Source organism: Dendrobates tinctorius, unplaced genomic scaffold (assembly GCF_039654945.1).
Source record: "Dendrobates tinctorius isolate UK_male_01 unplaced genomic scaffold, ASM3965494v1 ptg000173l, whole genome shotgun sequence".
Classification (NCBI taxonomy): domain Eukaryota; kingdom Metazoa; phylum Chordata; class Amphibia; order Anura; family Dendrobatidae; genus Dendrobates; species Dendrobates tinctorius.
The window spans coordinates 6380657-6408069 of record NW_027361840.1 but is presented as its reverse complement, the minus strand read 5'-3'; the positions used below and the strand labels follow the sequence as shown (position 1 = coordinate 6408069).

General features: G+C 47.2%; 1 protein-coding gene across 1 annotated transcript in view; it reads right to left on the bottom strand.

Annotated features, from left to right (window-relative positions):
* The window catches only part of LOC141054001 (uncharacterized), a 155696-nt gene that overhangs the window by 44463 nt on the left and 83820 nt on the right, over positions 1-27413 (bottom strand). Inside the window, exon 3 of the mRNA XM_073551140.1 lies at positions 10880-11476. Coding sequence (XP_073407241.1) covers positions 10880-11476 — 597 coding nt within the window. The remainder of the gene's footprint in view (positions 1-10879; positions 11477-27413) is intronic.

The window sequence follows — 27413 nt, the reverse complement described above, 5'->3', positions numbered from 1 at the left end:
AACCCGCTGAACAACGTTAGTGATGGGGATCACTGATTACAATTATTACCCGCGAACGATGATTTCCCAGTAAGTGCAGGTCAACCGCAGTTCCGGAATTAGGCCTAACCGTCATTCCTGAAAAAATGAAAAACTTATGCGTGCAAACCACAGGTGCTGTAGCTTGCTTAACAGCTCGCCAGCCGTTCTCACGCCCAGTATGGATTACACGTGATTGCACAAAGGTGAGAAAGGGTACCGTATCCCCGAATAACATGTATGGATAGCGTACACATTCAAAATATATGTCTATACATCAGGAGGCAGGCTCAGACGGTGATAGGCCCAGTATGGCTTGCATGTGATTGCACAAAGGTGAGAAAGGGTACCGTATCCCCGGATAACATGTATGGATAGCGTACACATTCAAAATATATGTCTATACATCAGGAGGCAGGCTCAGACGGTGTTAGGCCCAGTATGGATTGCACGTGATTGCACAAAGGTGAGAAAGGGTACCGTATCCCCGGATAACATGTATGGATAGCGTACACATTCAAAATATATGTCTATACATCAGGAGGCAGGCTCAGACGGTGTCAGGCACAGTATGGCTTGCACGTGATTGCACAAAGGTGAGAAAGGGTACCGTATCCCCGGATAACATGTATGGGTAGCGTACACATTCAAAATATATGTCTATACATCAGGAGGCAGGCTCAGACGGTGTCAGGCACAGTATGGATTTGACGGCCCAGACTACACAGCGGAGGAGCAGGGAGAGGTAAAGATTGCAAATGCTGGGGCCCTGCCCAAGCAAGGGTGGCCCACTCGTGGGCGTCGGTACTGGCACTGGGCCCCTCATAGTACGGCGGTGTGTCTGACGGCGGGTGTGCACCACCACCGTCAGAGACACTTGATTGCACTATGAGGGTCCCTGTGCCAGTGCCCGCGCCCAAGAGTCGGCCTACCCACCTGTCCAGGGCAACGGCACTCGCACGGTGTCTTGCGCTAGGTGGTGACCACGGCCATGGGGGGGAGGCAGCACAGTTAAGGAGTTTTTGAAAGTGGCATATGTTGATGTTGGACATTCAGCTGATGCAAAAGGCGAAATAGGTCAAGTCCCAGGAAGAGGTGGACCAAAGCAAGCCATTTTTCTGTCACCCTATGTGTCATCAGGGGAAGGTGGGACAAAATCCTTGGAAACCCATGCATGGTTCATTTTAATGAAGGTTAGATCATCCACATTTTGGGTTGACAGACGGGTCCTTTTTTCTGTCAGGATTGATCCAGCTGCACTGAAGACTCTTTCCGATAGCACACTTGCAGCTGGGCAAGCGAGCTCCTGTAAGGCATATTGTGCCAATTCAGGCCAGGTGTCCAGTTTAGCGGCCCAATAGTCAAAGGGGAATGACCTGTGTGGGAGAACATCGATATGGGAGGAAAAGTAGTTTGTAACCATAGTTGACAACTGCTGTCTCCTGTCACTTTCCATCGATGCAGTATTACCAGTTGTGTGAGCGGTACTTGAAAAATCAGTCCACAACATTGTCATGAAACCCCTGTCTCCAACGCCACTTCTGCTGTGTGCACCAGGAACACCTCTGCCAAGCTGCCCCCGGCCCGTACGGCTCGTGTGAGAACCATCACCGCTGCTGTGTGCTGGGAATGCCTCAAGCAACCGATTTACCAGAGTTGCTTGTTTATTAGCCAATATTAGGTCAAGGTTCTCCTGTGGCATGATGTTTTGTAATTTGCCTTTATAGCGTGGATCCAGGAAGCTGGCCAACCAGTAGTCATCATCGTTCATCATTTTGGCAATGCGGCGGTCCCTTTTTAGGATCAGCAAGGCATAATCTGACATGTGGGCCAATGTTCCCGGTGTCAATGATGCACTGCGAGTGCTGGTTGGAGGAGCACTTTCTGGAAAATCCACATCCCTCCAGTCACGCACAAACCCTGTACCAGACCTTGCCACGCCAACATTTTCACTTGCCCCACGAGATGCATCCTCCTCCCCTAAGTAATCATCCCCATCATCCTCCTCCTCCTCTTCTTCCTCCACCTCATCCAGGAGAGGTCCCTGAGCAGACAATGGCTGAATGTCATCAAGGATTCCCTCCTCCTCATCAACATTGGCTGCAGAAGCCTGCTCCTTAAGGTGCGTCAAAGTTTGCATGAGCAGACGCATAAGTGGGATGCTCATGCTTAGGATGGCGTCGTCTGCGCTTACCAGCCGTGTGCATTCCTTAAAACACTGAAGGACTTTACAGAGGTCTTTCAGCTTCGACCACTGCACACCTGTCAACTCCATGTCTGCTCTCAAAGTGCCTGGCCGTGTATCCTCCCACAAATGCATTATGGCCTGCCTCTGCTCGCACAGCCGCTCCACCATGTGCAGGGTGGAGTTCCACCTTGTTGCAATGTCGATAATGAGGCGGTGGTTGGGAAGGTGGAGCAATCGCTGCAGCTTCTGCATACGAACGGAGTGTACAGGCGACCGGCGGATGTGCGCGCACAGTCTTCGCACCTGCTGGAGCAGGGCTGTTAACTCCGGATAATTTTTGAGGAAGCACTGCACCACCAGGTTCAAGGTGTGAGCCAAGCAAGGTATGTGGCTGAGTTTTGAAAGTGCTGTGGCTGCCACAAAATTACGGCCGTTATCACTAACTACCTTGCCTGCCTCAAGATGTACACTGCCCAGCCATGACTCAGTTTGTCGCTTCAAGTACTCGGCCAGCACCTCGGCGGTGTGTCTGTCGCCCAAACACATCATCTGCAACACAGCCTGCTGACGCTTTCCACTAGCTGCTCGATAGGGGGACACCTCGTGTGCAACAGTGGCAGCTGCAGATGGAGTGCTCGTACGACTGCGCTCTGTGGATGAGCTTTCGCTTCTGGAGGAGGAGGAGGAGGAGGGTCGAAGGCCTACAGCCAACTGTTTCCTATACCGTGGGCTAGGCAGCACTGTCCCACCACCGCTGTCCCCTGTGGACCCTGCATCCACCACATTAACCCAGTGCGCAGTGATGGACACGTAACGGCCCTGGCCATGCCGACTGGACCATGCATCAGTTGTGAGGTGCACCTTTCCGCTCACTGACTGCTTGAGTGCATGGACAATGCGGTCTTTCACATGATGGTGGAGGGCTGGGATGGCTTTGCGAGAGAAGAAGTGGCGACTGGGTAGGTCATAGCGTGGTACTGCATAGGCCATGAGTTCGCGGAAAGCTGCGCTTTCCACCAACCGAAAGGGCATCATCTCAAACGAGATTAGTTTGGCAATGTGGGCGTTCAAACCCAGTGTACGCGGATGAGAGACTGAGTACTTTCTTGACCTACTCATAGTGTCTGGGAGGGTGAGCTGGACTTGAGAGCTGCATATGGTGGAAGTAGCGGTGGACAGGGCGGACTGAGAGAGGGTTGATGATGGTGATGGAGTTGTTGTTCTTTCTGATGGCCTAGAATCAGTCTTTCGTTGATATAACAGTGGGATTCCCTGACTGCTGTGGCCTTGCAACGACACCTCAACATTTGCTGCTGTGCTAACCGGTAGGCTTACAGTGGGGGAAACAATGTAGCGCTGCTGACTACCTTCGTTGTGATCAGTTGCACATGTGGCACTTGATGTTTGGTGTTGTGTCCACGCTTGCAAGTGCATGGTGGTTAAATGTCTAAGCATGCAACTGGTATTCAAATTTTTCAGATTTTTCCCTCGGCTAAAGGTCTTTGCGCACTTCTTACAGATAACCTTGGCCTGATCATGAGGATTTTGTTCAAAAAAGTGCCACACTGCACTCTTCCTACTTTGGCAGACATTTTGCGGCCTAGCACGCTGTGATCTTTTGACCCTCTGGACAAGCTGTCCAGCAACTCTTTTGATTTTTGGAACCTGTCTTTGGAGTGCTCCGGGCCTGCTAGATAACAGCTGTTGCGATGTCGATGTCTGCTGTGGATGCTCCTCATCTGAGCTATTGGAAGCAGCACCCTCTTCCCCCAATTGATGCCAATCTGGGTCAACAACTGGGTCATCCATCACCTCCTCTTCAATGTCATGTGCACCTTCCTCTGTGTCACCGTGTATGGTGGTATAGTGTGCGGGATGGGGCACCTGAGTCTCATCAGGGTCAGAATCTGGCTCTGTACACTGCGAGGACAATGTAGTGCTCTGAGTGAATGTACCAGCAGAATCATCTATCAGCGGCTGTGCATCAGTGCACTCCATGTCAGATTCATCTTGGCCTGGGTAATTCACCATTTCACTTGATAATCCAGGCATGGTATGTGAAAACAGCTCCATGGAGTAATCAGTAGTATGGCTTGCGTCATCCTTCAATCTTGGTCGGGGTGAAGGACACAAGGAAAGGTGTGGTTCATGAACATGAGCCTCCAATGACGACTCAGTGCTTTTACTTTTTACAACTTCAGAAGAGGAGGCGATAGAGCTGGAGGCTGAGTCAGCAATGTAAGACAAAACTTTTTCCTGATGCTCTGGCTTTAAAAGCGGTTTGCCAACTCCTAGAAAACTAAGCCTTCGAAGCCTTATGGAGCCAGACGATGACGCAGGCTCAACACCTCCTGCATTCGGTCCTATTTTGCTCTTGCCACTACCATCAGATCCACCACCAACACCATCATTACCAGCTGCCAACCCCCGCCCAATTCCAAGGCCTCTTCCACCAGCCTTCCTCATTTTTTGTAGAAATGTAGACAAAATCCAACAAACTATATAGTAATGTAAAACAAGGTACAAGGTGTCTATAGGACAGGGGAGATTTTGAATTTCTGCACACACTGGTGGACACTGGACACTTTTGGATTGTGTGAGGCCCACTGAATATTAGAGCGCTATGTCACAGGCTCGATGGCACAGGTGTGAAAAAAGTGACTAGAGGATAAGGGAGATTTTGAATTTCTGCACACACTTGTGGACACTGGACACTTTTGGATTGTGTGAGGCCCACTGAATATTAGAGCGCTATGTCACAGGCTCGATGGCACAGGTGTGAAAAAAGTGACTAGAGGATAAGGGAGATTTTGAATTTCTGCACACACTTGTGGACACTGGACACTTTTGGATTGTGTGAGGCCCACTGAATATTAGAGCGCTATGTCACAGGCTCGATGGCACAGGTGTGAAAAAAGTGACTAGAGGATAAGGGAGATTTTGAATTTCTGCACACACTTGTGGACACTGGACACTTTTGGATTGTGTGAGGCCCACTGAATATTAGAGCGCTATGTCACAGGCTTGATGGCACAGGTGTGAAAAAAGTGACTACAGGATAAGGGAGATTTTGAATTTCTGCGCACACTTGTGGACACTGGACACTTTTGGATTGTGTGAGGCCCACTGAATATTAGAGCGCTATGTCAGAGGCTCGATGGCACAGGTGTGAAAAAAGTGACTAGAGGATAAGGGAGATTTTGAATTTCTGCACACACTTGTGGACACTGGACACTTTTGGATTGTGTGAGGCCCACTGAATATTAGAGCGCTATGTCACTGGCTCGATGGCACAGGTGTGAAAAAAGTGACTAGAGGATAAGGGAGATTTTGAATTTCTGCACACACTTGTGGACACTGGACACTTTTGGATTGTGTGAGGCCCACTGAATATTAGAGCGCTATGTCACAGGCTCGATGGCACAGGTGTGAAAAAAGTGACTAGAGGATAAGGGAGATTTTGAATTTCTGCACACACTTGTGGACACTGGACACTTTTGGATTGTGTGAGGCCCACTGAATATTAGAGCGCTATGTCACAGGCTCGATGGCACAGGTGTGAAAAAAGTGACTAGAGGATAAGGGAGATTTTGAATTTCTGCACACACTTGTGGACACTGGACACTTTTGGATTGTGTGAGGCCCACTGAATATTAGAGCGCTATGTCACAGGCTTGATGGCACAGGTGTGAAAAAAGTGACTACAGGATAAGGGAGATTTTGAATTTCTGCACACACTTATGGACACTGGACACTTTTGGATTGTGTGAGGCCCACTGAATATTAGAGCGCTATGTCAGAGGCTCGATGGCACAGGTGTGAAAAAAGTGACTAGAGGATAAGGGAGATTTTGAATTTCTGCACACACTTGTGGACACTGGACACTTTTGGATTGTGTGAGGCCCACTGAATATTAGAGCGCTATGTCACTGGCTCGATGGCACAGGTGTGAAAAAAGTGACTAGAGGATAAGGGAGATTTTGAATTTCTGCACACACTTGTGGACACTGGACACTTTTGGATTGTGTGAGGCCCACTTAATATCTGAGCGCTATGTCACAGGCTCGATGGCACAGGTGTGAAAAAAGTGACTAGAGGATAAGGGAGATTTTGAGTTTCTGCACACACTAGTGGACAATGGACACTTTCGGATTGTGTGAGGCCCACTGAATATCACAGCGCTATGTCACAGGCAGAAATTGGCTAGTGTATCACAAACTACAAGGTGTATGTAGAATTGGGCAGAATAGGAATCTCCTTAGAGTGTAGGTCTGTAAGAACGGAACAAGTCCTCCACTTATCCTTCCACAGTGACACACAGATAGCTTCACTGTGGCCGTGATAACAGCCGTTACACGGTACTGAGAGGAGCGTGCACGTACACGGCTGTCCGGTGTACGTTAAATTGTCAAGCTCCGTGTTTTTTAAGTATACGGACTGACACATGCTGTCTCTCTATAGTTTTGAATGCGATCAAACAGCAAATATATTTAACTGTTTGAAAGCTAGACAAAACTAGTAGGTGCAGGTCTGTAAGAACGGAACATGTCCTCGACTTATTCTCACAGAGTGACACACAGATAGCTTCACTGTGGCTGTGATAACAGCCGTTACATGGTACTGTGTAAGGAGCGTACACCGCAGTATGGTGTGAAAAAATGCACGCTCAGTACCTCAGCAGGACAAAAAAAAAAATTGGGATTGCTTTTAAAAAAGCAGTTTGCAGAGCAGTGGGTAAACAGCAATGCAGCTGTCAGGAAGCCTTAGAAGGCAGCCTAACAACCAACACCACTGATACACCACAATATAGCCTCCCCTTGCACTGCACACAGTGACTGGTGTGTTGTACAGGCACAATCGCTAGCAGCAGAAGCAGTTTTTTTTTCTTCTTCCCTGCCTAACGCTCTCCCTACAGAATCAGCAGCAACCTCTCCCTATGCTAAGATCGGCAGAAGTAAGATGGCGGTCGGTGTGCACGCCCTTTTATACCAAAGCAAGCCAATCACTTGCATGCCCTTCTGAAAGATGGTGGTGACCCGTGCCTATGTCATCACGTTGCCCACAGTGTCCGTGGATCCTGATTGGCTGAAAAAGAGCGCAAAACAAACTTTTGAAACGCGACTTTGGCGCGTAAGTCGCCGACCTCGTGGCCGACCTCATCCTAGGGTCGGGTTCCGTTTCATGAAACCCGACTTTGCCAAAAGTCGGCGACTTTTGAAATTTTTCGACCCGTTTCGCTCAACTCTAGTGGCTAAGATTAATGTTTCAGGTGCACCCTGGCCTCCCATCACGTGCAAACAATGTCCATTACTTCTCATACCTGTGGTTTCACTTTCTGCTCCGTCAGGGTCCCCTCTGCGCTGCTAAAGGCTCCCTATAGACGGTTCCGCACAAATCGAGACAGTCCATTTCAACTTTCAAATGAACAACTTTACCGGTTCGTTTACGCAGCACATTCATATTCTTCACAGCATCAACAAGTTCCACATTGCACGTTTCTTCCACTTTCCCTGTATTTCTCTCTATCACACGGCACGTACCCAGGTCGGACCATATCATGCGGTACCTCAGCGTCCTCCCCGTCCAGATCTGCTACAGTTAGGCGTTCCCCAGTCTGATTTGCCCTAGACATAAGAGCATCAGCCCCCGAAGTCAGCTGCCACATGGTGTGCGACCTGCCTTTCTGTACTGTTTTGACTTCTCCTGCAGTTCTTCTTACGGCCTACAGTACATTGCGGGGTCATACCGCCATTGGTGGTAACGCAGCGTCCTCCCTGTTCAAACTCACTGCGCTTGGGGGTTCCCTCAGCCATTTTGCCCCAGATCTGAGGGCATCAGCCCATGCGATAAGTTGCCACATAAGTGGACAGATTAGACCAAGATAGAGGTTTTTAGTAAAGCACATCATTTGACTATTTACTGAAAACAAAATGAGGGCAACAAAGAAAAGAACACAGTACCTACAGTCAGATATGGTGGAGGATCAAAGATATTTGTGGTTGTTTTGCTGCCTCTGGCACTGGGTGCATTGACTAGGTGCAAGGAATCAAGAAATCTGAAGATCACCAAAGATTTTTGGTTGTAATGTAGTGCCCAGTGTCAGAAAGCTGGGCTTGTATCATTGGTTGATGGGACTAAGAAACTTTATGCAACAGTCATAATATGTTGACTATGAAAAGTATCATCAGAGTGTTTGTTCTCAGAGCATTCCGTGAAGTGTACTGTCAGTGTACTCCTGGCCTTCAGTAATAAACATTATCTTCTTTAAGATTTTATCTCTTGAGTCCTATTCCACAACAGTAAGAATATCCCATAATATATAAGGCATACATTATTTAACAATGGCCAAACATGTATTGTACACCTGACAGGAGGAATAACACTGTACTGTACACCTGACAACAGGAGTAATACTCTGTACTGTGCACCTGACAGGAGTAAAACACTATACACCTGACAGGAGGAAAAATCTACTGTACTGTGCACCTCACAGGAGGAGTAACATACTGTACACCTGACAGGAGGAATTGTGGCACCCCAGGAGTCTGGTTGCCACAGTGGCATTGCCTCCCTCACAGGGGGTAATGTCATGCCTGGAAGCAAAGAGGGTTCCCTTTACAGGTAACAGCAGCATCCAACACTTTTCCTGACTTCAGACCAGAAGAAGGGGGAGCTCAAAACCTGGTTTCAGGGAAGCTTCCCTATACGTTCTGGCCTGGAGGCGGGGCTAGTCAGTCAGTAGCAGAGAGACTGCAAGAGACAGTCTGAGGGAGACAGAGAGGAGAGAGGAAGTAAGGAAGAACTTGAGGAGTGAAGCTGTAGATAAGCTCACTCCAGGGCCAAGTGCTGGAGACTGGACGCCGGAGTCCGTGGTTGTGCGGGTACTGAAGTCCCAGCAGCTAAATCCCGAGGGCACCTTTCTTCATTCTTATTGCATGTGATTGTCTGTATATTCATACTTTCTACATAAACTATATATAAAACAAGGGTATGAAAGGAAATAACCGAGGTCTCATGCTGTCATCCACTCACAGTTCTAAGGGGCAGGAGGGAGCGAGTGACCATCTTCTCACTACTCCTGCATGGAGAGGTTGACCCTAGGACAGACCCTACTGTAACCCTTTAAACCGCCTGAGTTCAGGGCAGCCTCTTTATGCTCAAGCACAAATTGTGCAAATAATATTGGCCCATGTCTGAGAAATATATGATTTTTGGGGGGATGGTTTTAGTCTACCCAAGCATCAGGAGAGCACATGATAAGATTCAATAAAATATAGTCGTATATTGAATATTCATGAAGGATTTATAGTAGGAAAATACAGAATACGACATGTTTTATTGTTTTCTTTATTGTATCCTTGAGACTATTTGGTCATTACATATAATCTTTGTACTAACCAGTAATGTTTTTTGTTTCATAGCCAAGCATTAAATTGTAGCTAAATATTTATATTTCCTTGGCATGTTTTTAAAGCATTGTTGTTCATAGGTGATCCAGACCCTGAGATCTTCACCGATTGGTCAGACAACGATGCAGGAAGCGCTCATGCACAGTGGTGTAGAGACCTGTAGTCTGTCTATTGAGTTTGTACACCGCTGTACATGCACTCGTGAATTAGCTCAGCAGTTCTCAAAATAGAGCATCACATTTACAATCATACTATGAATATGGCTTCTCTCCTGTGTGAATTTTCTCGTGATAATTAAGCTGTGATTTATTTGCAAAACATTTCCCACATTCTGAACATGAATATGGCTTCTCTCCTGTGTGAAATTTCTCGTGATAATTAAGCTGTGATTTATGTGCAAAACATTTCCCACATTCTGAACATGAATATGGCTTCTCTCCTGTGTGAAATTTCTCGTGATAATTAAGCTGTGATTTATGTGCAAAACATTTCCCACATTCTGAACATGAATATGGCTTCTCTCCTGTATGAATTTTCTCGTGACTATTAAGATGTGGTTTATCTGCAAAACATTTCCCACATTCTGAACATGAATATGGCTTCTCTCCTGTATGAATTCTCTCATGTGCAACAAGATTTGATTTAATTGAAAAACATTTCCCACATTCTGAACATGAATATGGCTTCTCTCCTGTGTGAAATTTCTCGTGATAATTAAGCTGTGATTTATGTGCAAAACATTTCCCACATTCTGAACATGAATATGGCTTCTCTCCTGTGTGAAATCTCTCATGATAATTAAGGCCTCTTTCACACTTCAGTTTTTTGTATCAGTTATAATCCGCCAAATGTTCTCAACTGATGTGAATGGATGGCACAGGATCCGTTTTCAGACGGATCCTGAAAATGAAGAAATTTAAAGGGAGGGAGAGGGAGAGGGAGAGGGAGAGGGAGAGGGAGAATTTTTTTTTGTCCGGCACCCAGAAAGAAATTCGGGTTAAATCAGTGTTTGCAGGATCCGCCAGAGAAAAAAACGTTACAAGCTCCGTTTTGAAATTTTTGAGGATGGTGACGGACAGCAACTTTTGGCGGATCCTCACAAAAAACGGATGCAACGGACGGCAATCCGTCACAATCCGCCATTAATGCAAGTCAATGGGGAAAAAACGGATCCTCAAAAAAAAATTGAAGATCCGTTTTTTTTTCAAAACCTGGCGGATTGTGACTGATTGTAAAAAACGGAAGTGTGAAAGAGGCCTAAGATGTGATTTCTGTGCAAAACATTTCCCACATTCTGAACATGAATATGGCTTCTCTCCTGTATGAATTCTCTCATGTGCAACAAGATTTGATTTAATTGAAAAACATTTCCCACATTCTGAACATGAATATGGCTTCTCTCCTGTGTGAATTTTCTCATGATAATTAAGCTCTGATTTATGTGCAAAACATTTCCCACATTCTGAACATGAATATGGCTTCTCTCCTGTGTGACTTTTCTCGTGACTATTAAGAGTTGATTTATGTGCAAAACATTTCCCACATTCTGAACATGAATATGGCTTCTCTCCTGTATGAATTTTCTCATGACGATTAAGAAGTGATTTATGTGCAAAACATTTCCCACATTCTGAACATGAATATGGCTTCTCTCCTGTGTGAAATTTCTCGTGATAATTAAGATGTGATTTATGTGCAAAACATTTCCCACATTCTGAACATGAATATGGCTTCTCTCCTGTGTGAAATTTCTCGTGACTATTAAGATGTGATTTTTGTGCAAAACATTTCCCACATTCTGAACATGAATATGGCTTCTCTCCTGTATGAATTTTCTCATGACGATTAAGAAGTGATTTATGTGCAAAACATTTCCCACATTCTGAACATGAATATGGCTTCTCTCCTGTGTGAAATTTCTCGTGATAATTAAGATGTGATTTATGTGCAAAACATTTCCCACATTCTGAACATGAATATGGCTTCTCTCCTGTATGAATTTTCTCGTGACTATTAAGATGTGATTTTTGTGCAAAACATTTCCCACATTCTGAACATGAATATGACTTCTGTCCTGTGTGAAATTTCTCGTGATAATTAAGCTGTGATTTATGTGCAAAACATTTCCCACATTCTGAACATGAATATGGCTTCTCTCCTGTGTGAAATTTCTCGTGATAATTAAGCTGTGATTTATGTGCAAAACATTTCCCACATTCTGAACATGAATATGGCTTCTCTCCTGTGTGAAATTTCTCGTGATAATTAAGCTGTGATTTATGTGCAAAACATTTCCCACATTCTGAACATGAATATGGCTTCTCTCCTGTGTGAATTTTCTCGTGACTATTAAGATGTGATTTTTGTGCAAAACATTTCCCACATTCTGAACATGAATATGGCTTCTGTCCTGTGTGAAATCTCTCATGATAATTAAGCTGTGATTTCTGTGCAAAACATTTCCCACATTCTGAACATGAAAATGGCTTCTGAATTGTAAGAGCTCTCTGATCTTCCACATTTCTTCTGTGACTTTTATTTTGCTTTATAATCTGTGATGAATTTGGTGATAACATTTCTTTACAGAGACCAGAAATCAGATCTTTGCTGTGAGGTGCTGAGGGTATATCGGAGGCGCCAGCATGGTCTTCATATGTATCTCGTGTAATACTGCAATCATCTGCTTTACAATACGACAAAATCAGATGTCCTTCAAAGTTCCTGGTGCACTCATCTGCCAAGAATTAAATTGATGTTAGTTTTTGAGAATAATGTAACCTCAAAAATTATATTTATATATATATAAATAGTACACAATTAATTTAAGAAATTCTGTGTAAATTGCAAGATAGGTAGCAAATTGTTAATAAAGGGAACCTACCATCAGATTGATACCTGTCGATACATGTCGAACTATGGGCTGCATTGATCAGACACTGGCTGCACAATGCTCACATGTCACAAGCGGAAGGGCAAGGGCAGCGCACTCCGCAACACAGTAGAGTGTGACGGGGAATGTAGATGTAGACCTTGATTCTTTACAAGGTAGAAATATGTTTGTAAGGCCGGGGTCACACTTGCCGTATGGAAAATCGGTCCAAGTCTCCCTGCCGAGGGTCGCAGGAGTGTTCTCCGTATGGTGATCCATGTGTAATGCGTTTCCAAAGCGATGATGCGATTTTCTTGCACCTATGTATCCGTATGGCTTTACATTTCTCACTGCTTTTCCCCATTTAATTTAATGGCTCAATGGGTTGAAATGAGAAAAATGTGCGCGTATTCGTTACAAGATACACAGATGGTCGGTGTGGTGTCCGAGTTTTTCTCGCACCCATAGACTTACATTGGAGAGTCACGGACGATATACGCGTAAAATCGCAGCACGCACGTCGAATACGCCCGAGAAAATAAACGGTGATGGGAGCTGCCCCATAGATTAACACTGGTCCGAGTGCTGTGATCTTTTCTCGCATAGCACTTGTCCGTATTGTACGCTAGTGTGACCCCGGCCTAAGGCACATTATACCTCCGTTCTTGAGAAGATAATTGTGCTGTCATTTCGCAGGACCCTGGTCCAGACGCCACATCTGTAGTCTGTGGACACCAGGCAGGAACTCTGCCAATCACGTAATACCGGCTGAAACCCTAGATCCTCTTTTGATTTGTAGTCCTTGGATGACGTTATCACTGCGGTGTGAAGAATACATGATTGCATGCCAGGGCAACAAATCAAATGAGGAATCACAACTGCCAGCAGGTAAATGGTGATTTGAATGGTTCCCATCCAGCAGCCACAAACGTCTGACATTGCTGAAGGTCCCGGGTTTTGCAAATTAATTTGCTCATTTCAATCATGCAACCAATACTCCAGAAAGAGGTGAACACCAGGAGTAAGGCCTCATGCTCACTTGCGATGAAATTGGACAAATTCAATCGAATAAAAAATGGAATTGAATTCGGGCCAATGTTAATCTATGATGGTGTCTTTATCTGCGTTTTGTTTTCCAGATCGGATCAAGATCGGGCTGGAAAAAAATTACAGCATGCTTTGATTGTCAGCAAAAATCGAATCACATCTCGCAATAGAAGTCAATGGGTGTGATAAAAAAATCACACAGCACTCGCGCCATGTATCGTAAAAAATTTTTATCGCACCCATTGACTTCTATTGCGGGATGCGATCCGATTTGCGAGTACAATTGCAGAATGCTGCAATTTTTTTTTCCAATCCGATCTTGATCCGAACCGAGCTGGAAAAAAAAAGCAGATGAAGGCACCATCATAGATTAACATTGGTATGAATTAAATCCGATTTTTTTTTTATCCTATTGAATTCGTCCGATTTCATCGCAAGTGAGCATGAGGCCTTAAAGGAATTTAACAGATCAGATAAAAAAGCTGATTTTACTTAAGCTAATTACATAGTGAAAATGCTAAATATGAAAGAAGTTTCTGTTCCAAATATTCCAGGAGAACAACTCACCGAACGCACCACAGTGAAGCCAGGAGATTGGGTGCTGATAAAAGTTATAAAAGGAAAGCACTAGTATCAACTCCGATGGGAAGGTCCATGCCAAGTCCCAGTAACCTCTCCCACTACAGCAAAAACAACTGAACGGACCTCTTGGATCCACATGTCCCATTGCAAGCTGGTAAAAGTAGAATAGGGAGGGACACAATAGAATCCAAAGCTAAATGCATTAAAGTCCAGTTACAAAGGGGAACGTGCCACAAGCAAAGGCTGGTCTCAGACCTGGTGAAGACTCCCTATCCCCAATTCTGGGCAAAAGATTCAGATTTAGGATGAAGCTGGTAGGTGTAATGGGGCCTGGGGCGGCAGCTGCGGGTGAAACACTTGTTTTCTCTTTTCACCGTTAAATATTCATTACGTTATTCATTTTCTACTAGCTCAGCACTGCGTATATTTGCTGACATGACATTTAGGTTATTCTTGTACACTAACATGGACAGATAGTAGCACCATATATAGAAACAGGTGCTATGTGAGACATATATACGGTGGTGTGCAGTGGCGTAACTACAAAGTAATGGGCCCCGATGCAAACTTTCAAATGGGCCCCCCCATGCCAAAATACACGCACATCTCCGCTCCGTCCCCCTCTTACACACGCGGCTCCTCTCCATACACCTCATACACACACGGCTCCTCTCCGTACACCTCGTACACACGCGGCTCCTCTCCGTACACCTCGTACACACGCGGCTCCTCTCCGTACACCTCGTACACACGCGGCTCCTCTCCGTACACCTCGTACACACGCGGCTCCTCTCCGTACACCTCGTACACACGCGGCTCCTCTCCGTACACCTCGTACACACACGGCTCCTCTCCGTACACCTCGTACACACGCGGCTCCTCTCCGTACACCTCGTACACACGCGGCTCCTCTCCGTACACCTCGTACACACGCGGCTCCTCTCCGTACACCTCGTACACACGCGGCTCCTCTCCGTACACCTCGTACACACGCGGCTCCTCTCCGTACACCTCGTACACACACGGCTCCTCTCCGTACACCTCGTACACACGCGGCTCCTCTCCGTACACCTCGTACACACGCGGCTCCTCTCCGTACACCTCGTACACACGCGGCTCCTCTCCGTACACCTCGTACACACGCGGCTCCTCTCCGTACACCTCGTACACACGCGGCTCCTCTCCGTACACCTCGTACACACGCGGCTCCTCTCCGTACACCTCGTACACACGCGGCTCCTCTCCGTACACCTCGTACACACGCGGCTCCTCTCCGTACACCTCGTACACACGCGGCTCCTCTCCGTACACCTCGTACACACGCGGCTCCTCTCCGTACACCTCGTACACACGCGGCTCCTCTCCGTACACCTCGTACACACGCGGCTCCTCTCCGTACACCTCGTACACACGCGGCTCCTCTCCGTACACCTCGTACACACGCGGCTCCTCTCCGTACACCTCTTACACACGCGGCTCCTCTCCGTACACCTCGTACACACGCGGCTCCTCTCCGTACACCTCGTACACACGCGGCTCCTCTCCGTACACCTCGTACACACACGGCTCCTCTCCGTACACCTCGTACACACGCGGCTCCTCTCCGTACACCTCGTACACACGCGGCTCCTCTCCGTACACCTCGTACACACGCGGCTCCTCTCCGTACACCTCGTACACACTCGGCTCCTCTCCGTACACCTCGTACACACGCGGCTCCTCTCCTAACACCTCATACACACACGGCTCCGCTCCGTGCACTTTGTACACATACGGCTCCTCTCCCTACACCTTGTGCACACACACTCCACTCCGCACACCTCGTACACAGGCGGCTCCGCTTCGTACACACGCGGCTCCTCTCCATACACCTCATACACACACGGCTCCGCTCCGCACCTCGTACACACGTGGCTCCTCTCCGTACACCTCGTACACACGCGGCTCCTCTCCGTACACCTCGTACACACTCGGCTCCTCTCCGTACACCTCGTACACACGCGGCTCCTCTCCTAACACCTCATACACACACGGCTCCGCTCCGTGCACTTTGTACACATACGGCTCCTCTCCCTACACCTTGTGCACACACACTCCACTCCGCACACCTCGTACACACGCGGCTCCGCTTCGTACACACGCGGCTCCTCTCCATACACCTCATACACACACGGCTCCGCTCCGCACCTCGTACACACGCGGCTCCTCTCCGTACACCTCGTACACACACGGCTCCTCTCCGTACACCTCGTACACACGCGGCTCCTCTCCGTACACCTCGTACACACGCGGCTCCTCTCCGTACACCTCGTACACACGCGGCTCCTCTCCGTACACCTCGTACACACTCGGCTCCTCTCCGTACACCTCGTACACACGCGGCTCCTCTCCTAACACCTCATACACACACGGCTCCGCTCCGTGCACTTTGTACACATACGGCTCCTCTCTCTACACCTTGTGCACACACACTCCACTCCGCACACCTCGTACACACGCGGCTCCGCTTCGTACACACGCAGCTCCTCTCCATACACCTCATACACACACGGCTCCGCTCCGCACCTCGTACACACGTGGCTCCTCTCCCTACACCTTGTGCACATACGCTCCACTCCGCACACCTTGTACACAGGCGGCTCCGCTCCGTACACCTCGTACACACGCGGCTCCGCTCCGTACACCTCGTACACACGCGGCTCCGCTCCGTACACCTTGTACACACGCGGCTCCGCTCCATACACCTCATACACACACCGCTCTGCTCCATACACCTCGTACACACATGGCTCCGCTCCGTACACCTTGTACACACACATCTCTGCTACATCCACCCTGCAAACCCCTCTTGACCCCACACAGAAACTTCCCCTCATCCATGACAACCAGCACAGCAGAGTCCTGCATACACAGAGGCTCCTGATTATGTGACCCCTGACTCCTCCCCTCCTGTGACCTCATCACAGGTCCTGTGCGCATAGCCACAGAACAGCCTACGACATCATTGCAGGCTGTGGGGGGCTGCGGTGGGTCTATCTGGGAGGGCGAGGATGGGGTGCATGTGGGGGGAGCCTGGCGGGGCAGTGCAGGAAGAATAGAGTCCCGGGCGGAATGCGGGGGGTTAAAAAATGGGACTGTCCGGCAAGAATCGGGACGGTTGGGAGATATGGTCTGACCTGCCGTGCCCCTGACTCTCCCCGGGCCTGGTCGCAGTGGCGACTGCTGCAACCGTGGTAGTTACGCCCCTGAAAATTGTTTGCCCCTTCCTTATTTCCTGTTGTTTTGCCAAGATTTTCATACTTAAATGTTTCAGATCACAAAATAAATTTAAATATTATACTGGTATATTTCCCCCATCCTGGTATATGTTCCTCATCCTGGTATGTGACCCCCATCCTGAAATGTTTCCCATACTGGTATATGGCCCCCATCCTGGTATATGGCCCTCATCCTGGTATATGTCCCCCATCCTGATATATGTTCCTCATCCTGGTATGTGACCCCCATCCTGGCATATGGCCCCCATCCTGAAATGTTTCCCATCCTTGTATATGGCCCCTCTCCTGGTATATGTTCCTCATCCTGGTATGTGACCCCCATCCTGGAATATGTTTCCCATCCTGGTATATGTTCCTTATACTGGTATATGCTTCCCATCCTGGTATATGTCCCTCATCCTGGTATATGTTCCTCATCCTGGTATGTGACCCCCATCCTGGTGTCTGGCCCCCATCCTGGAATGTTTCCCATCCTGGTATATGTCCACCATCCTGGTATATATCCCCCATCCTGGAATATGTTCCCCATCCTGGTATTTGTTTCTCATCCTGGCATATGTTCCTTATCCTGGTATGTGACCCCCATTCTGGTATGTTACCCACATCCTGGTATATGGCCCCCATCCTAGTATATATCCCCCATTCTAGTATATGTTTCCCATCTTGGTATATGTCCCCCATTCTGATATATGTGCTTCATCCTGGTATGTGACCCCCATCCTGGAATATTTTCCTTATCCTGGTATATGTGACCCCCATTCTGGTATATATGCATCATCCTGGTATGTGACCCCCATCCTAACATATGGCCCTCATCCTGGTATATGTTCCCCATCCTGGTATATGTTTCCCATCCTGATATATGTCCCCCATCCTGGTATATGTTTCCCATCTTGGTATACACTACCATTCAAAAGTTTAGGGTCACTTAGAAATGTCCTTATTTTTGAAAGAAAAGCACAGTTTTTTCCAATGTAGCTAACATTAAATGATCCAGAAATACACTCTATACATTGTTAATGTGGTAAATGAATATTCTAGATGCAAACGTCTGGTTTGTAATGCAATATCTTCATAGGTGTATAGAGGCCCATTTCCAACAACCATCACTCCATTGTTCTTATGGTACTTTGTGTTTGCTAACTGTGTAAGAAGGCTAATGGATGGTTAGAATACCCTTGAAAACCCTCGTACAAGTATGTTAGCACAGCTGTAAACAGTTTGGCTGATTAGAGAAGCTATAAACCTGAACTTCCTTTGAGCTATTTGAGAATCTGGAGCATTACATTTGTTGGTTCCATTAAAGTCTCCAAATGGCCAGAAAAAAAGAACTTTCATGTGAAACTCGACAGTCTATTCTTGTTCTGAGAAATAAAGGCTATTCCATGTGAGAAATTGCCAAGAAACTGAAGATTTCCTACAACGGTGTGTACTACTCCCTTCAGAGGAGAGCACAAACAGGCTCTAACCAGAGTAGAAAGAGAAGCTTCATTAAATAGTACAAGCAAAACGCCAGTGTCAATGTCTACAGTGAAGAGGCGACTCTAGGATGCTGGCCTTCAGGGCAGAGTGGCAAAGAAAAAGCCATATCTGAGACTGGCTAATTAAAGGAAAAGATTAATATGGGCAAAAGAACACAGGCATTGGACAGAGGAAGATTGGAAAAAAGTGTTATGGACAGACGAATCCAAGTTTGAAGTGTTTGGATCACACAGAAGAACATTTGTGAGATGCAGAACAACTGAAAAGATGCTGGAAGAGTGCCTGACGCCATCTGTCAAGCATGGTGGAGGTAATGTGATGGTCTGGGGTTGCTTTGGTGCTGGTGAAGTGGGAGATTTGTTCAAGGTAAAAGGGATTTTGAATAAGGAAGGCTATCACTCCATTTTGCAGCGCCATGCCATACCCTGTGGACAGCGCCTGATTGGAGCCAATTTCATCCTACAACACGACAATGACCCAAAGCACACCTCCAAATTATGCAAGAACTATGTAGGGAAGAAGCGGCAGCTGGTATTCTGTCTGTAATGGAGCGGCCAGCGCAGTCACCAGATCTCATCCCCATTGAGCTGCTGTGGGAGCAGCTTGACCGTATGGTACGCAAAAAGTGCCCATCAAACCAAACCGACAAGTGGGAGGGGCTTCTGGAAGCATGGGGGGAAATGTCTCCAGATTACCTCAGCAAATTAACTGCTAGAATGCCAAAGGTCTGCAATGCTGGAATTGCTGCCAAGGAGCATTCTGTGCCGAGAGCAAAGTGTGAAGGAGAAAATTATTATTTCAGATAAAAATCTTTTTTTCGAACCTTGTCAATGTCTGGACGAGATTTCACATTCATTTGGCAACTCATGAGATTAATAAAAGTATGAGATTTCATGGAAAGCACAAAATTGTCTGGGTGACCCCAAACTTTTGAACGGTAGTGTATGTCCTCCATCCCGGTATATGTGCCTCATCCTGATATGTAACCCTCATCCTGATATATGTCCCCCATCCCGGTATATGTTCCTTATCTTGGTACATGTTCCCCATCCCGGTATATGTTCCTTATCTTGGTACATGTTCCCCATCATGGTATATGTTCCTTATCTTGGTACATGTTCCCCATCCCGGTATATGTTCCTTATCTTGGTACATGTTCCCCATCCCGGTATATGTTCCTTATCTTGGTACATGTCCCCATCCCGGTATATGTTCCTTATCTTGGTACATGTTCCCCATCCCAGTATATGTTCCTTATCTTGGTACATGTTCCCCATCCCGGTATATGTTCCTTATCTTGGTACATGTTCCCCATCCCGGTATATGTTCCTTATCTTGGTACATGTTCCCCATCCCGGTATATGTTCCTTATCTTGGTACATGTCCCCCATCCCGGTATATGTTCCTTATCTTGGTATATGTTCCCCATCCCGGTATATGTTCCTTATCTTGGTACTTGTTCCCCATCCCGGTATATGTTCCTTATCTTGGTACATGTCCCCCATCCCGGTATATGTTCCTTATCTTGGTACATGTTCCCCATCCCGGTATATGTTCCTTATCTTGGTACATGTTCCCCATCCCGGTATATGTTCCTTATCTTGGTACATGTTCCCCATCCCGGTATATGTTCCTTATCTTGGTACATGTTCCCCATCCCGGTATATGTTCCTTATCTTGGTATATGTTCCCCATCCCGGTACATGTTCCTTATCTTGGTACATGTTCCCCATCCCGGTATATGTACCTTATCTTGGTATATGTTCCCCCTCCCGGTATATGTTCCTTATCTTGGTACATGTTCCCCATCCCGGTATATGTTCCTTATCTTGGTACATGTTCCCCATCCCGGTATATGTTCCTTATCTTGGTATATGTCCCCCATCCCGGTACATGTTCCTTATCTTGGTACATGTTCCCCATCCCGGTATATGTACCTTATCTTGGTATATGTTCCCCCTCCCGGTATATGTTCCTTATCTTGGTACATGTTCCCCATCCCGGTACATGTTCCTTATCTTGGTACATGTTCCCCAATCCGGTATATGTTCCCCATCCCGGTACATGTTCCCCATCCCGGTATATGTTCCTTATCTTGGTACATGTTCCCCATCCCGGTATATGTTCCTTATCTTGGTACATGTTCCCCATCCCGGTATATGTTCCTTATCTTGGTATATGTTCCCCCTCCCGGTATATGTTCCTTATCTTGGTACATGTTCCCCATCCCGGTACATGTTCCTTATCTTGGTACATGTTCCCCAACCCGGTATATGTTCCCCATCCCGGTACATGTTCCCCATCCCGGTATATGTTCCTTATCTTGGTACATGTTCCCCATCCCGGTATATGTTCCTTATCTTGGTACATGTTCCCCATCCCGGTATATGTTGCTTATCTTGGTATATGTTCCCCATCCCGGTATATGTTCCTTATCTTGGTACATATTCCCCATCCCGGTATATGTTCCTTATCTTGGTATATGTCCCCCATCCCGGTATATGTTCCTTATCTTGGTATATGTTCCCCCTCCCGGTATATGTTCCTTATCTTGGTACATGTTCCCCATCCCGGTATATGTTCCTTATCTTGGTATATGTCCCCCATCCCGGTATATGTTCCTTATCTTGGTATATGTCCCCCATCCCGGTATATGTTCCTTATCTTGGTATATGTCCCCCATCCCGGTATATGTTCCTTATCTTGGTACATGTTCCCCATCCCGGTATATGTTCCTTATCTTGGTACATGTTCCCCATCCCGGTATATGTTCCTTATCTTGGTATATGTCCCCCATCCCGGTATATGTTCCTTATCTTGGTATATGTTCCCCATCCCGGTATATGTTCCTTATCTTGGTACATGTTCCCCATCCCGGTATATGTTCCTTATCTTGGTATATGTTCCCCCTCCCGGTATATGTTCCTTATCTTGGTACATGTTCCCCATCCCGGTATATGTTCCTTATCTTGGTACATGTTCCCCATCCCGGTATATGTTCCTTATCTTGGTACATGTTCCCCATCCCGGTATATGTTCCTTATCTTGGTATATGTCCCCCATCCCGGTATATGTTCCTTATCTTGGTATATGTTCCCCATCCCGGTATATGTTCCTTATCTTGGTACATGTTCCCCATCCCGGTATATGTTCCTTATCTTGGTATATGTTCCCCCTCCCGGTATATGTTCCTTATCTTGGTACATGTTCCCCATCCCGGTATATGTTCCTTATCTTGGTACATGTTCCCCATCCCGGTACATGTTCCTGATGCTGGTATATATCCTCCAAACCTGATATATGCCCCCATCCTGGTGTAGAGTGGTATGAAAAAATGTTTGTCCCCTTCCTGATTTCCTATTCTTTTGCATGTTTCTCACACTTTTTAGATCGAACAAATATAAATATTAGCCAAAAATAAGACAAATAATCACAGAATGCAGTTTTTAAATGAAGGGCTTTATTATTAAATATTAACATTTGCTCGGTGATCTGAAGCATTTAAGTGTCACAAACTTGCAAAAGAATCGGAAATCAGGAATAATAATAATAATAATAATAATAATAATAAATTTTATTTTTATAGCGCCGACATATTCCGCAGCACTTTACATTTCAGAGGGGATTTGTACAGACAATAGACATTACAGCATAACAATAATCACATGCAGTAGATTATAACAAATACCAAGAGGAGTGAGGGCCCTGCTCGCAAGCTTACAGTCTATGAGGAAAGAGGGAGACACGAAAGGTGGGTGGTAACAGTTGCCCTGATTGTATGGACCAGCCATAATGTTAAGTAACAGTACAGACACAGAGGGCTAATGGAGGCATAAAGCATGTGGGAACATGATGCTGGGAACCTGGTTATGGTAAAACTTTTGGCTGTGCCACACAGGGATAGGTTAGGTTAATGTGTTGAGGCGATAGGCCAGTCTGAATAAATGCGTTTTCAGGACACGCTTAAAATTGTGGGGATTGGGGACTAATCGTATTGACCTGGGAAGTGCATTCCAAAGAATTGGCGCGGCACGTGTAAAGTCTTGGAGACGGGAGTGGGAGGTTCTGACTATTGAGGATGCTAACCTCAGGTCATCAGCAGAACGGAGGGCGCGGGTAGGGTGGTATACTGAAACAAGGGAGGAGATGTAGGGTGGTGCTGAGCCATGGAGGGCTTTGTGGGTGAGGGTAATAAGTTTATACTGAATTCTGGAGTGGATGGGTAGCCAGTGTAATGACTGGCACAAGGTAGAGGCATCGGTGTAACGATTGGTGAGGAATATGATCCTGGCTGCAGCATTCAAGACAGATTGGAGAGGGGAGAGTTTGGTAAGAGGGAGACCGATTAGAAGAGAGTTACAATAGTCGAGACGAGAATGAATAAGAGAAACAGTAAGAGTTTTTGCAGAGTCAAAAGTAAGAAAAGGTCGAATTCTAGAAATGTTTTTGAGGTGCAGATGACAAGAGCGAGCCAGTGATCGAATGTGGGGGGAAAAGGAAAGCTCGGAATCAAGTATGACCCCAAGACAGGAAGGGGGTGAACACTTTTTCACACAACTGCATAAACCACATGAGACACAGAGCGGGCTCTTCTCTTCATTCATTACAGGGTCTACATGCCACAGCTGACATGTGCTTCTAAAGGCTTGACACCTGCTATTCCTGCAACATCTGGAGCCATGATATAGACATGGACAGACAAAAATATCCATTCAGAATCCAGGAAAAGATGGGTGAATTTCAACTAATCTAATGAGCTAATTATCGACAAATGAACAATTTCTTTCTATTTCACGTATTTTCTATTTGACTGCAATGATGCTTTTTGGTGGACAATCCAATAAAGCACTACATTTTTTCTAAGAATTATCGTGACATTTTCTTTGGAGAATTTCATCTTGTAAGAAGTCGCAAATCAATTAATAAACAAAATATATATATCTAGCAGTCACATCTCGGCGTGCCACATGAAAGCGTGGATCCCGGCGGGGTGTCAGTGTGGGGAGGTTGAGCTGGGTACGGTTCTGTCTGTAATAGGAGACAGAGTGATTGACAGCAGGTGTCATGTGGCAGTCCGCCATCAGAGGTCACTGGAGAGCACCGACGGCAATGGTTATGTAACTGTCATATGAGGGTTACATAACTGCCAGAGGTCAAGGTGACTCTGATTGGGCGAAGGTGACTGTCAGGTGACAGAGGGCGGGGCTACCTGGACTGACTGGATAAATACTGAGGTGAGCTTCTAGAAGCTTCAGTCAGCCAGGGGAGCTCACAAAGAAGCAGGGTCTGTCACACAGAGGAGACCCCTCAGAGACTTTCTGACGGCAGAAAACGGTAACGGGGGGTGACCCTACAGCACATTGGTCACAGGCAGAGACGGCCTGTGAGGGTCTGGTGTACGGTGGACTTTGTAGGGTGAAACGCCGTGGTGGATTGGCCTAGGGCAGCCACGGTGGATAGAGCCACAAAGTACGCCTGATGGAGAAAGTGAACAAGTGAAGGTGCCCGGGCCTGTCTGCAGTGGTAAAACAGTGTAAACCATCTGTCATATATGGTGCTGGTCGTCGTAAGGGCGGCCAATAAAAGCAAACCCTGTTGAATACATTTCCTGCCTCTGTCTCTTGCCTGTGGATGTCAAGAAGCGGGTCACCCCCATTCCTGTGAGTACAGCACACCTCCGCCGCCTACCAGCCACATCTCCTAAATACCCACAGCACGCTATCCTCCGCCCCAGCCTGCCACCAGTCTCTGCATTTGCGCTGCTGTTGTGTGGGCCTTGCGCCCATGTAGGTCGCCTTTAGCACATGGTGTTGGCTGGCCAGGACCACAAGTTCCACAGATTACCATAATACAGGAGACATCTGTTCAAACATGGGGAATTTACTGAACTTGATATGTACAAGGGATAGCGGGTGCACAGCCTTAAGCAGGGTTCTTTCACACTGTATCCTTCCTCTGTTGGCTACTTCAGGGCTCTGCAGCTTATCGTTTCGCCTGTATGTCACCATAACCCAGCTTCTAGGCCGCAGTCCTGATGAGCGAGTTTCTTGCTACTCACCCATCTGTTCTACGTCCTACCACTATAGACGTTCTGGATCTACCACTCGGAACCCCCACTGGTCCCACGCTCTCAGTCCTCCTTAGGTCCATCACATTTGGCACTAGCAAGCTCTCAGGTTTCTAGTAACTCGGCGTCTCATCTGATATCGCCTTCAGGAAGGTCTCTCAGTAGCTCTCTTTACGATCTCACTATTCCTCACTCCAGTCTCTTCTCTTCCAGCTGTGGATCACTCCTTGGCAGCAATGCACACTTCTAACAACCCCAAATCTATCTAACTCTATTCAAGAAGCACAGTCCTGGTGTAAGGAGGTGGCAGACACGCTCCCCTGCCTTCCCTCTCTCCTTCCCTGTATGTGGTCATTTATGCGTGTTGTACTGTAATGTTTGCTATGTATATTAATGCATGTGCTGTGTTTGCCATGTTTTAATGTGTTACCAGTGTACCATGTAATATATAGATGTGTTTGGAGTAGGGAAAGATAGGGTTAATTTAGGGGACTGAGCCAGCAGCCTCCAAGCTGACAGGAAGTCCCTGTCTCCAGAGCAGAGGCAGGGCAGGCGTGCCTGTGGCAGGATATGCTCTCCTGCTGGGAGCTTGCCTTACCCCTGAAGTGGACAGAGCAGCCAGGGGACCATTGGGCAGCATTCACAAGGACTGTATACGTGTCCTCTGAGAGACTTTCAGCTTCTGGGATCTCCCTGGGAGTTATGGACTTTGCTGCTGCAGCCATTGCTGTGAATTGGAACAAATCAGAAACCATTATCGTTTTCTTTACTACACCTTCATTAAAACCAAGTTGCCACTGTTGGGCCCTAAAGAGTGTGATGTGTGGTGCATCCATTTTGGCATGGAGTGGAGCCATCCATCTGAGGTAACCCACTGTGACCTGGGTGTGGGACTAGGACTGCCTTTTCATGTGCAAGGGGCCTGAGAGTGGACTGACTATGCCTTAGTGGACTCGCCCGCGACTACCACCATGTACCACCATTTTACATTTGGCGTAGTCGGCAGGATCGATTCAGCAGCCCTGAAACCCCAAGACTGACAAACAGAGAAGGATACGGGTCTGTGACCAGGGTGGGAGTAGCTGAGATGGCGTTCCCTGCAACTTTCCCAATTGGAACCAGACGAGAAGCTGAAAGTGATTTTGAGATGCTGATGGAGAAGACTCTCGAGCTTTGTGAATTGTTGTCCATCGTGAAAGAGTTGACAATGATTTTGAAATGTTGACCGCCGTGAGAGAGTCAAAGATGGCGGCTGACACTGACTGTAAAATGGCGCCAAACACTGGCAAGATGACAGAGGTCAGTGGCGTGGAAATGACAGAGGGTGCCGCCTTTCGTTGGCGTCATGCCAGAGATTTGGCGCCAGGAGAGAGAAGGCGGTCACCATCCCTGTATTCCATGGCCACGCAGGAGGACTGTCACCATGTAAGGGGGTGAACAGGAATAGTGCCAGCAGACAGAAATACGCTCTGGAGCCGGAACGATCAGGGTTGTCACCACTGTTGCAGGGGGGTGACTTGCCTGACGTGCCTGACTTGCCTGGGCGGGAAGAGCGCGAGCACCTGACCGAAGGGGGCATGGGGGACTTAAAAGGAGAGGAGCGCGGGAAGGGGAGAGACTTGGCGGGAAGGCGACTGCAGAGCAGGACGAAGGTTGACTCCCTCTCCTCATCTACTGCCACTGAAGCCAATCCTTTTCAGACTGTTCCCTACTTGAGTACTGTATCCAGTTCCTCCCCACGTACGAGACCCTTAACGGGTAGTGCAGCAGATTTAACGACCTTTCCTAAAGGCTGTGACTCTGTACGAGGCCTTGTCATACCTGCAGCCTGTACGACATTATGCTCCCGGCGTGTCGCGTCACGCTTCAATGACCCACAGCAGGAACTTTATCCGAAGTTTAATGGACCCAAGTTAAACGGACCCAAGACCAACGCAGCGGGATACTTTGGCACGGTCAGGAGACAGTGCATCTCGTTTTTACACCACAAAGGCAAAGACTTTGTTCATGGACTACAACGCTGTTGGGAACTGTACCAACCGTTCTCCAATAAGATCTTCAATCGATAAGTCCTTATCTTCACTTTTACTTTTATTGTGTTTATTTTATATTTCACTGCCTGTCTCAACACCTCCCTGCGCGGAAGATTTCCTTGAACTCATATTCAATAATTGCCTTAGTAAACCTTGTTAACCCCTTCTCTGCCTCCTGCTGTTCACTGCATCCGACGAACCTCTTACAAACAGATGCAGTGGCAGTGAGTAGGAAGTTTCTGTCCGAACGACCTACCGGCCTGACCACTGTTTCTTCACCCTCTGTGGCTCTGTCATCCTCTCTGGTCGCGCCCCGTCTCCACCGTCATCCCCGTTGTTGGTGGCACCTGTTTCCTCCCGGCCTGCACTTGTTCTGGCCGGTGCCAGTGCTGCGTATGTGGAGGAGCCCCGGAGGTCCGTTGCAGAAGAGGTTCAATGGA